This window comes from Ranitomeya imitator, chromosome 3, assembly GCF_032444005.1.
Source record: "Ranitomeya imitator isolate aRanImi1 chromosome 3, aRanImi1.pri, whole genome shotgun sequence".
Taxonomy (NCBI): domain Eukaryota; kingdom Metazoa; phylum Chordata; class Amphibia; order Anura; family Dendrobatidae; genus Ranitomeya; species Ranitomeya imitator.
Window position 1 is genome coordinate 537,266,159 of NC_091284.1, and position 12,844 is coordinate 537,279,002.

Below are 12,844 nucleotides of genomic sequence, written 5' to 3' on the forward strand. Positions count from 1 at the left end.
GAAGGAGCATACTACATAGATCGTTGTTTGCCTATGGGGTGCTCCATATCCTGCTCACTATTTGAGGCGTTTAGTTGCTTCCTCGAATGTGTCGTCATGGATGTTTGTAAGGCGGCACATATTATCCATTACCTCAACGAGGAGACTAAATAAAGAGTCTCCATTTTTTCCAAAAATTCAGCCACATACACCACTTAAGCGGCATCAATTTCACCAGAGTTTTTTAAAACGGTTGGTGAGGTGATTTTCAAAAATCATCAAGCTTTTAGTCTCCCCAAGATGACACAGGGGTAGAAAAGTCCTTGCGGATCCAGGATTTGTTCATCTTGATGAACGTTAGTCTGTCTACATTGTCACTGGACAGCCACGTGCGCTTATCTGTCAGCACACCACCCGCAGCACTGAACACACATTCAGAGAGAACGCTGGCTGTGGGGCACGACAAGATCTCCAAGTGGCGAGCTCAGGCCATTTTTCAAGATTGGAAGCCCAAAATGAGCAAGGGTCCAGTTCCACAGTCATGGCATTGATGTTAAATTGGAGATACTCTTGTACCATCCTCTCTAGGCGTTGGCTGTGCGTCAGACTTCTTGTCTCCTGTGGCCTTGCAAAGGATGGTCTAAAAAAATCTTGAAACGATTGGAAAAAATTGCTGTTACCACCAGATACGATGTTACTGTTACGGTTTGAGTGATGACTCGATAGTCCCACGGTTGGGAAGTTAGAACTCAGAGATTGACTACGTTCACCACTGGTGTTTTGTGGAAAAGTAGATGTTAGATTCTGTAACAGTCTCTGCTGATACTCCTGCATGCGTGAATCCCTTTCTATGGCAGGAATTATTTCGCCAAATTTGCTTTTGTACCGGGGATCTAAGAGTGTGGCAACCCAGTAGTCGACATTACTTCGGATTCTGACAATCCGAAGGTAATGTTGCAGGTAGTGCAGCAAGAAAGCACTCATGTGTCTTGCGCATCCAGGAGGACCAAGTCCTTGTTGTCTTGGTGGTGGGGAGGTCAGAATCATGCTTCCTTTGTCTGCTCTCTCCCCCCAACCTCGCACAACAGAAATTTGATCAAGGTCTCCCTCATCTGATGAGTCTTCCATGCCCAGTGCCAGTTCATCCTCCACTTCTTCCTCACCTCCTGCACCTTCCTCAACAGCTTGGCTGCTACCATGTGCCCTCGGTAATCCCTCTCCCCCAGCCTCCAATGCCAGCCGCCTTGGTGCTGCCAACCTTCTTGACCTTGGAGATATTATCCCTTCCGCATATGACTCCTCCTGTTTCTCCTCCTCCTCTTGTTCCACCACCTGACTCCGAACACTGTTTCAGGTGTGCTCCAGCATGTGAATCACCAGAATGGTCATGCTGATAATGGCATCGTCAGCACTAAACATCTGCGTTGCTATTTCAAAACTGTGTAGACGGGTGCATAGGTCCCTGATCTGAGACCACTCCTGCAGCGTGATTTGCCCCACCTCTTGATCTTCTTGGCCCAGGCTATGCATCATAACGTTTTGCACCAGGTCTCGTCGTTGCTGCCACAGTCGCTGCAACATGGGCAAAGTTGAATTCCACCATGTGGGCACATCGCATTTCAGCCGGTGAACTGGCAGGCCCAACGACTTCTGTAGAGATGTAAGTCAATGAGCTGTGGGATGCGAACAGCGGAAGTGAGCACAAAGCGACCGTGCTCTCTGCAGAAGCCCATCTTGCCCGGGATAGTGGGATAAAAATTGCTGGACGACCAGGTTCAAAACAATATGAGCCATACAAGGCACGTGTGTGACATTGCCCCGGCGAAGGGCCACACCCAGGTTTGCAGCATTGTCGCACAGAGCCTTCCCTGGCTGCAGGTTGAGTGGAGACAACCATTGATGGAACTCTGTCTCCAGAGCTGACTACAACTCCTCAGCTGTGTGACTCACATTTCCCAGACATTTCAATGTAAACACTGCCTGATGCCGTTGAGCCCTGGTGACAGCATAGTGAGGAGGTGTGCAGGATTCCTTCTGCGCAGTTACAACGCGGGTGGCATTACCAGACAGGCTTTGGGTGCAGGTGGAGGACTGAGAGGAGGTTGAGGAGGCAGAAGCAGTGGAGGAACTTCTAGATACAGAGGATCGACGAGCAACTCGTGGGGATGGCAAGACTTGGACAGCAGCCCCTTTTCCTGATGTCGCTGTAGTTACCCAGTGCCCAGTCACCGACATTTAACGCCCCTGTCCATGTCTACTCATCCAAGTGTCTGTGGTGAAATGCACCCTGTCCCACACAGAGTTTCTCATGGAAGCGGTGATGTTGTGTGTGACATGCTGGTGTAGCGCAGGCACAGCTTTCTTTGAGAAGTAGTGGTGACTGGGCATCTGGTACTGGGGCACTGCGACAGACATAAGGTCTCGAAAATCCTGTGTCCACCAGTCGGAAAGGCAGCATTTCTGTTGCCAACAGCTTGCAGATGGAGAAATTCAACCTCTTAGCTTTGTCATGGCTAGGAGGAAATGGTCTTTTACTTGTCCACATCTGAGGGACTTAGGGCTGGCTGCCGTGCTTAGACGGAGTTGAGTAGGGTGTCCCCGGCAAACTGCTGGTCTGTGAGGAAGGTGCAGGTGGAGATGTTATGTTGCCTTGATCATAATGTGGTGTCGATGTCGGAGAGCGCTCAACACCAGCAGGTGTTTCCACTTGCAAATGTCCTGACGACCTGCCAATCACACTGGCTGTTGCGGGTAAAAAGGTGTAAGGTCTGTGTCCAAAACCATGTGCGACTGCTGTCCCCACAGTCACAGAGGATGAAGAGGACGCGGATGCACTTGATGGGGCACACGGTGGTTGAGCCGGCCCACTAGGCCGCATTGTAGCACAGTGAGCTTCCCACTGCAACTTATGCCTCATATCCATGTGACGGTTCATGCATGAAGTACTCAAGCTAGTCATTTTTGTCCTCTGCTGAGATTTTGTTGACAAATCTTACAGACAACATGAGTGTGGTCATCCTTAGCAATGTCAAAAATGCCCAGGCTATGCAAGGCTTAGAGCCCATGCGACCTGAAGAGCCACCACGACTTCTGGTCTGAGGCACAGTTGGGGTTGAGGATGCAGTTGTTGATGTGCTTCCAGTACTCCGTCTCAACCATGTGTGTTACCCCATGCTCAGACGGGCGGCTGGAGACTTGGGAGCTGTGAGGAAGCAAGTGCAATTGGGGTGACAACTCTGAGGACTGGAGTAGTTGTGATGTTGAAATTGACATGGAGGAGAGCCCACTTGAACGAGCACTTGATATCCGTTCAAGCACATGCTGTTTTTGTGCCTCATCTGGAATTTTTGGCGATGCTTGTAGTGATGGTCGTAAAAAAGGGATCATATCAGATTGTCCACGAAAAGAAGTAGACATCTTACTTTGGCTGGAAGATGGTCTTTCATCTGCAGATGTTACTGTTGCTTTACCACCTACCCCACGGACACAACCTTTTTTTTCTCTTTCCAACATGCCTATTCCCCTTTCCACCAGCAGCAGGCCTTTTGCCACTCATTTTAGTGCTTAACTAATTGGCAACTCTGTATCTGTAGTTGTTGCCACAACAATGGATAGATGAAAACCGAGCAGAACTGAGTGGCCAAACTGTGGTACTAGGCCCAAAACTATTAACTGGGTTAGATGCTGTAAAAATTGAGATACACAGGTGGTGTAGTTAGTTTCACAATATTAACTGGCTTAGATGCAGTAAAAATTTAGATACACAGGCGGTGTAGTTAGCTTCACAGGCGGGCTACTCTACTGAAGTGCAGACACTGCTCCTAAGCCCAAAACTATTAACTGGATTAGATGCAGTAAAATTTAGATACACAGGCGGTATAGTTAGTTTTACAGGTGGGCTACTCTGCTGATGTGCAGACACTGCTCCTAGGCCCAAAACTATTAACTGGATTAGATGCAGTAAAAATAGAGATACACAGGCGGTGAAGTTTGTTTCACAGGCGGGCTACTCTTCTGACGTGCAGACACTGCTCCTACGCACAAAACTATTAACTGGATTAAATGCAGTAAAAATTTAGATACACAAGCAATATAGTTAGTTTCATTGGTGGGCTTCTCTGCTGACGTGCAGACACTGCTCCTAGGCCCAAAACTATTAACTGGATTAGATGCAGTAAAAATTTTGACACACAGGCGGTATAGTTAGTTTCACAGGCGGGCTACTCTGCTGACGTGCAGACACTGCTCCTAGGCCCAAAACTATTAACTGGATTATATGCAGTAAAAATAGAGATACACTGGCGTATAGTTAGTTTCACAGGCGGGCTACTCTGCTGACATGCAGACACTGCTCCTAGGTCCAAAACTATTAACTGGATTAGATGCAGTAAAAATAGAGATACACTGGCGTATAGTTAGTTTCACAGGCGGGCTACTCTGCTGACGTGCAGACACTGCTCCTAGGCCCAAAACTAATAACCGGATTAGATGCAGTAAAAATTGAGATACACAGGCGGTATAGTTAGTTTCACAGGTGAGCTACTCTGCTGATGTGCAGACACTGCTCCTAGGCCCAAAAATATTAACTGGATTAGATGCAGTAAAAATAGAGATAAACAGGCGGTGTAGTTAGTTTCACAGGCGGGCTACTCTGCTGACGTGCAGACACAGCTCCTGGGCCCAAAACTGTTAACTGGATTAGATGCAGTAACAATTGAGATACACAGGCGGTGTAGTTAAGGTACCTTTACACATAACGATATTGTTAACGGTATCGTTGCTTTTTGTGACGTAGCAACGATATCGTTAATGAAATCGCTATGTGTGACAGCGACCAACGATCAGGCCCCTGCTGGGAGATCGTTGGTCGCTGAATAAAGTCCAGAACTTTATTTCGTCGCTGGACTCCTGCTGACATCGCTGGATCAGCGTGTGTGACACCGATCCAGCGATGTCTTCACTGGTAACCAGGGTAAACATCGGGTAACTAAGCGCAGGGCCGCGCTTAGTAACCCGATGTTTACCCTGGTTACCATCCTAAAAGTAACAAAAACAAACACTACATACTTACCTACAGCCGTCTGTCCTCCAGCGCTGTGCTCTGCTCTCCTCCTGCTCTGGCTGTGAGCGTCGGTCAGCCGGAAAGCAGAGCGGTGACGTCACCGCTCTGCTTTCCGGCCGCTGTGCTCACACAGACAGTACAGGAGGAGTGCAGAGCACAGCGCTGGAGGACAGACGGCTGTAGGTAAGTATGTACTGTTTGTTTTTTTTACTTTTAGAATGGTAACCAGGGTAAACATCGGGTTACTAAGCGCGGCTCTGCGCTTAGTTACCCGATGTTTACCCTGGTTACCGGCATCGTTGGTCGCTGGAGAGCTGTCTGTGTGACAGCTCTCCAGCGACCAAACAGCGACGCTGCAGCGATCCGGATCGTTGTCGGTATCGCTGCAGCGTCGCTTAATGTGAAGGGGCCTTTAGTTTCACAGGCAGGCTGCTCTTCTGACGTGCCTACACTGCTCCAAGGCCCAAAAATATTAACTGGATTAGATGCAGTAAAAATAGAGATACACAGGCGGTGTAGTTAGTTTCACAGGCGGGCTACTCTGCTGACATGCAGACACTGCTCCTAGGCCCAAAACTATTAACTGGATTAGATGCAGTAAAAATTGAGATACACAGGCGTATAGTTAGTTTCACAGGTGGGCTACTCTGCTGATGTGCAGACACTGTCCCAAGGCCCAAAACTATTAACTGGATTAGATGAAGTAACAATTGAGATACACAGGTGGTGTAGTTAGTTTCACAGGCGGGCTACTCTGCTGACGTGCCTACACTGCTCCTAGGCCCAAAAATATTAACTGGATTAGATGCAGTAAAAATAGAGATACACAGGCGGTGTAGTTAGTTTCACAGGCGGGCTACTCTGCTGATGTGCTGACACAGCTCCTAGGCCCAAAACTATTAACTGGATTTGATGCAGTAAAAATTGACATACACAGGTGACATAGCTAGTTTCACAGGCGGGCTACTCTGCTGACGTGCAGACACTGCTCCTGGGCCCAAAACTATTAACTGGATTAGATGCAGTAAAAATTTAGATACACAGGTGGTATAGTTAGTTTCACAGGCAGGCTACTCTGCTGATGTGCAGACACTGCTCCTAGGCCCAAAAGTATTAACTGGATTAGATGCAGTAAAAATAGAGATACACAGGCATGAAGTTAGTTACACAGGCGGGCTACTCTGCTGACGTGCAGACACTGCTCCTAGGCCCCAAACTATTAACTGGATTAGATGCAGTAAAAATTAAGATACACCGGCGTATATTTAGTTTCACATTTGGGCTACTCTGCTAACGTGCAGACACTGTTCCTAGGCCCAAAACTCTTAACTGGATTAGATGCAATAAAAATTTAGATACACAGGCGGTACAGTTAGTTTCACAGGCGAGCTACTCTGCTGACGTGCACACACTGCTCCTAGGCCCAAAACTATTAACTGGATTAGATGCAGTAAAAATTTAGATACACAGGTGGTATAGTTAGTTTCACAGGTGGGCTACTCTGCTGACGTGCAGACACTGCTACTAGGTCCAAAACTATTAACTGGATTAAATGCAGTAAAAATTTAGATACACAGGCGGTATAGTTAGTTTCACAGGCGGGCTACTCTGCTGACTTGCAGACACTGCTCCTAGGCCCCAAAACTATTAACTGGATTAGATGCAGTAAAAATTTAGATACACAGGCGGTATAGTTAGTTTCACAGGCGGGCTACTCTGCTGACGTGCAGACACTGCTCCTAGGCCCAAAACTATTAACTGGATTAGATGCAGTAAAAATTTAGATACACAGGCGATATAGTTAGTTTCACAGGCGGGCTACTCTGCTGACGTGCAGACCCTGCTCCTTGGTCCAAAAATATTAACTGGATTAGATGCAGTAAAAGTAGAAATACACAGGCGGTGTAGTTAGTTTCACAGGTGGGCTACTCTGCTGACTTGCAGACACAGCTCCTAGGCCCAAAACTATTAACTGGATTAGATGCAGTAACAATTGAGATACACAGGCGGTATAGTTAGTTTCACAGGCGGGCTACTCTGCTGACGTGCCTACACTGCTCCTAGGCCCAAAACTATTAACTGGGTTAGATGCAGTAAAAATTGAGATACACAGGCGGTGTTGCTAGCTTCACAGGCAGGCTACTCAGATGACTATCAGACAATGCTACTAGCCCAAAAGGATTGGCTGAGCTAGATTACACCAAATGCTGTGACAAACACTTGCACAGCACTGGCACAGACCAGCCTGGCAAACAGTGCTATGAACTGCTGTAACCTACCCTGAAAAGGGCTGATATTACAACTAGTCCTGACTCCTCCCGACTCCCTAAACCTATCTCTCTGAAAATTTGCTCCAAAAAACATTCTTAGACTGTATAGCGCCCACAGCAGCAGCGGTACCGTCTAACATTAAGCTGCAGTAGTGAGGAAATGGTGGCGACGGTCCAAATGGCTGGTTCTTATAGGGCAAGGACATGTGACATAAACAGCCAATGATACATGCCCTTGCTTGTGTGCATCACATGCACATTGCTGTGTGTGTGTGTGTGTGTGTGCACTGCTGATAGGCTCAGAGACTGCACCGCCCCACTGTAATTGCGGGAATGAAAATAAAAATGGAGATCGGCATTATTTCAGCACATATCTATATCCCCCCCCCCCCTGCCCACTATACACTGAAACAGTCTATTAACAATGATAAACAGTTTTAATGTGCAAATCAAGTTATGGTTTTGGTGAACGAACAGTTATCGAACAGAAACTCGAACAGTCGAATTTTAAGCAAATTGTTCGAGTTCGTCGAACGACTTAAACACCGCCCAAAACAGTTCGAATTTGAAATTGGCGAACAGTTCGACTTGAACACCACTCATCTCTAGTGGGGAGCACTAAGGGGAAATTACTAATAAAGCAAAGAGGCTCTAAGGAGGCATCCTTACTGTGTAACACTATTAGAGTGACTAAAGGGACTTTATTACCATGAGGGGGTACAAGGGGCGCATTATCACGGAATGGGGCACTATTTGTGCCATAAAAATTGCAACAGAAAATAAATGCCGTAATTGCCCACTAGTCAACTGTAATAATTGCAATCAATATCTTTGCCTGTGTGTATATGTGTAAATAAAAATATAGATATCGGTATATATATATACAGTATATACACTGTATGTCTGTATAAGCAATTTTAATCAGTAATTGAACTATTATATGCACTTTGGCAGTTGATCCTTGTTGTGTCAGATTTATCCTCGCTCTGAATGATAATCTGTTTAAATCTTTGTGCAGTGGAACGTTTTGCATAAGTCCTTGCTTATAGTACATCCAAATGCTGGTGATTTCTGAAGGAATAACCATTTCTCTATTTTTTCTAATCAAAAGAACTGTATTTGTTTCTAACAAACAGACTGTATACTATTATGAATCTGGTTAATGAGATAATCTACAGGTGAATTCTGGCTCAGATCTTGGGGGGGGGGGGGTACTATTGGTAACGGTAAAACTACTGCAAATGAGTTGTGACCAGATTGATATTATTATATTATATTTTTTTGCAAATTTGATAAAGTTTATGCTTTAGCCAAGGATGTAGAAATTACTTAATAAGTGGTAGCATATGCCAGCTGATTTGCAGTAGTAAGACACACATTCTGAGTTTTACCGTCCATATATACAGTAAATAATGTATACAAATGTTAAATAAAAAGCCATTCATCCTCCACACATCAGTCCAAGAGTAAAAGATCAGCAATTAGGCATAAATTGTAAGGTCTTTGGTCATAATGCAGCTCAGTGGTTAGCACTGCAGCTTTGCAGTACACGGATCCTGGGTTCACATCCCACCAAGGACGAAATCTGCTAGGAGTTTGTATGTTCTGCCCGGGTTTGCGTGCGGTTCCTCACACACTCCAAAGACATATTGATAGGGAATCTAGATTATGAGCTCCAAAGGAGACAGTGATGATCATTTATGTAAGGTGCTGTGGAATTAATGGTGTTACATTAGCGAGTAAAATCAATAACTAATGCCAAATTTTCAAAGTGCAAAGACTGAAGTAAATATGAACTGCAGCAGTTGAACACTGTGAATTTACACTGTGTGATGTGCACTTCATATGGTTTGCTTTAAGCAACCCTAAAAATAAAAAATCGTAAAATCAATCAAATCCAGAGTTTTTCAAAGTTCTCTCAATTAAAGCCACAAGATCTTCAGCATAAACGTCATCCCAATAAGGATGAGATAAGTGTCAGCTGAGGAGCCCACGCAGCCAGGGTACCTCAGTGTATGCAGACACAACCGCCAGATGTGTAAGCATTAGATGAAAAGGAAGGTTTAATCCGGATGAGACACGTGCTGATCGCCTCTTAAAAGCTTGCTGCTCTGGTAGCTCCGTGCTTCCCTCGGCTGATCTGATTGTATGCTGGGGGAGAAGGAGGAGTAGGAATCCTGACAACACGTGCCCTCAGGTCACATAAATGCTTGTTTCATATATAATACAGGATCAACACGTAATGGTATCATTGTCCCCTCTAAGCTTTACACTCTGGATATGATAGTGTTAAAAATAAAAGATGCTGCTGCCCGCCATATCCGATATTCATGGAGTATTATACTTATTCTTTATATACTTCCAGTGACCATAGCGCAGTTGGTCTACAAATAAGTGCAGCAAGAACATTACAATATCCACAATTATAACAGTTTGCATCAGCCTGCAAAAAAAGGTCACCTGTATACTATGAATCCAGCAGATTAGACCTATATATATATATATATATATATATATATATAATGGATTCAATAAAAGAGTCTACTTTTGGAAATGTTTCAAACATACAATAGTAATGACTAGTGATGAGCGAATATACTCGTTACTCGAGATTTCTCGAGCACGCTCCGGTGACCTCCGAATATTTTTTTAGTGCTCGGAGATTTAGTTTTCCTCACCTCAGCTGAATGATTTACATCTGTTAGCCAGCTTGATTACATGTGGGGATTCCCTAGCAACCAGACAACCCCCACATGTACTTATGCTGGCTAACAGATGTAAATCATTCAGCTGCGGCGAAGAAAACGAAATCTCCGAGCAATAACAAATACACGGAGGTCACCCGAGCGTGCTCGAGAAATCTCGAGTAATGAGTATATTCGCTCATCACTAGTAATGACACTATGATTTCTCTATAAAATGATGAAACAAGATGTCAGCTCACCAGTTCACCATCATGGCCGCATTGTTTTCGGAAATAAATGGTAATTCTCCCCTGACTTGTAGAAGGAACAGCAGAGAGAAAAGGTCAACGATGCAATAAGACATGTCTTGAGTATCCAAATGAAGTAAGTGCCAAAAAAGTTAGGGCTGCAGTGTTCCCCGGTTGCACTGGTGCTGAATCCTGTACCCAGAACTAGTGAGTATTGTGTGCCCAGCGCAGTGGGTAGTGCAGCCCATATACAGTCCATCTGGGCTGGGAGGATTCTGATTGCAGGATGCATGACAAAGAGCAGGACACAGATTGTAACCAGGGATTAGTAAAATACAGAAATCCGATTTTGCACAGGGAAAGCATCAGTCATCAATGGATTTTCTAGACCTCATCATGCTCTCAGTAATCACTTTTCTACGTTCTGACTTCTCATTTGTTGTTGTGTTCCTTGTACCCAGAATTGTTTGCAATGTATTTACGTAACTTGGACTGGACATCTTACTATGTATTTCTCATTCCTTCCTAGGGGAATACACAGTGATGACTGCACACTTCCATTTAAAAAGAAAAATTGGCTATTTTGTTATCCAGACTTATCTGCCGTGTATAATGACCGTCATATTATCCCAGGTGTCATTTTGGTTAAACAGAGAATCAGTTCCTGCTCGAACAGTATTTGGTAAGTGTAAAGTCATCCTTAGGAAGACATAATATTGTATAGTAACTGGCACTTGTTTCTGAATTATATATTTGATATATTTTAGTGTATTTAATTGTACATCTCATTAAATTTTTCTTTGTACTGAAAGCAGACCTATCAGTTCATAACAGCTCACCATCTGGGAGCATTCGCTAATACTGCAAGGATTATGGTGTTAGAGGATGGATGTTTTCTTTTAGAAAAGAAAAAAAAAACATGTCTTTATTGTTCCACAATGAAGATAGGGCATCCTGTATGAAAATTGGAAAAATGGTGACTTTTTGAGCATGATATGATAAAAAAAAAAATAGCTTTAAAAGAAAACCAAAAAATATGCCTATAACTGCATGTTGTCAGGGAATGACAAATTATTATTATTATTATTTATTATTATAGCGCCATTTATTTCATGGTGCTTTACATGTGAGGAGGGGTATACATAATAAAAACAAGTACAATAATCTTAAACAATACAAGTCATAACTGGTACAGGAGGAGAGAGGACCCTGCCCGCGAGAGGCTCACAATTTACAAGGAATGGGTGAGGATACAGTAGGTGAGGGTAAAGCTGGTCGTGCAGCGGTTTGGTCGATCGGTGGTTACTGCAGGTTGTAGGCTTGCCGGAAGAGGTAGGTCTTCAGTTTCTTTTTGAAGGTTTCGATGGTAGGCGAAAGTCTGATATGTTGTGGTAGAGGGTTCCAGAGTAGGGGTGATAAGTGAGAGAAATCTTGTATACGATTGTGGGAAGAGGAGATAAGAAGGGAGTAGAGAAGGAGATCTTGTGAGGATCAGAGGTTGTGTGCAGGTAGTACCGGGAGACGAAGTCACAGATGTATGAGGAGACAGGTTGTGGATGGCTTTAGATATACCTATTCAGTCATTACCAACATTTGGGGGCTACAATGTTTCTAGGGAAGAATGTTTCATAATACAATATCTGATAGAGTATACCACAATTCCTTCCTGTTGGAATTGGACAAAAGTATAAAACTGATGGCGTACAGCAGAGGTGCAAAACCGTTTTTGGTCCAAGAGCCACATTAACATGCTGAACCATTCCCAATGGCTGCAATGAAAATTAAAGGATGCAAAATTTACAGAATATTAGAAGTATCTACCATAAATATTTGATAGGTGGAAATACTACAGTGTTTCTTTATGTTTGCGTAATGCTGTGGGTGTACTAAATTCTATTAGTAAGCTAAGCTGAATTATAATTACACATTTAAGAATATTCTTTGCAGATTCAGAGATTAACAGGCAAGGGCATAATGACCATGGTCGCAGAAATCGCGGCCTGCCGACCAGCAGATAGTTCAACTGGATGTGTGTCCTCGGACATATGTGAGGTGAAGGGCAATATGCCTCTGACCATCACCTACTATTAACCTTTTGCATATAATTTGCAGCAGCTGTTCTATTTTATTAGTAATGGGCATTGAATAAAATATTGCCTGCAGTGCTAACCACCAGCCACAGGAGGCCGCTATTTCCCTTGTAAAGGCTAGATAATAGTGATGGCCAAGTATACTTATTACTCGAGATTTCCCGAGCATGCACGGGTGTTCTCCAAATATTTGGGTGTGCTCGGAGATTTAGTTTGTGTCGACGCAGCTGCATAACTTGCGGCTGCTAGACAGCCTGAATACATGTGGGATTCCCTAACAAATAGGCAATCTCTGCATGTACTCAGGCTGTCTAGCAGCCGCAAATCATGCAGCTGCAGTGACACAAACTAAATCTCTGAGCACACCCAAATACTTGAAGAACATCCGAGCATGTTCGGGAAATCTCAAGTAACGAGCACACTGGCTCATCACTACTAGATAAGTCTGGCTTAAAGTAGTTTGTGCAGGATTTTTATTCACAGTTACATAGTGCTGAGAGGAGACATAGAA

General features: G+C 44.2%; 1 protein-coding gene across 1 annotated transcript in view; it reads left to right on the forward strand.

The window, feature by feature from the left end:
• The window catches only part of GABRA5 (gamma-aminobutyric acid type A receptor subunit alpha5), a 349,153-nt gene that overhangs the window by 270,080 nt on the left and 66,229 nt on the right, over positions 1–12,844 (forward strand). The window contains exon 8 of the mRNA XM_069757828.1: positions 10,773–10,925. Coding sequence (XP_069613929.1) covers positions 10,773–10,925 — 153 coding nt within the window. The remainder of the gene's footprint in view (positions 1–10,772; positions 10,926–12,844) is intronic.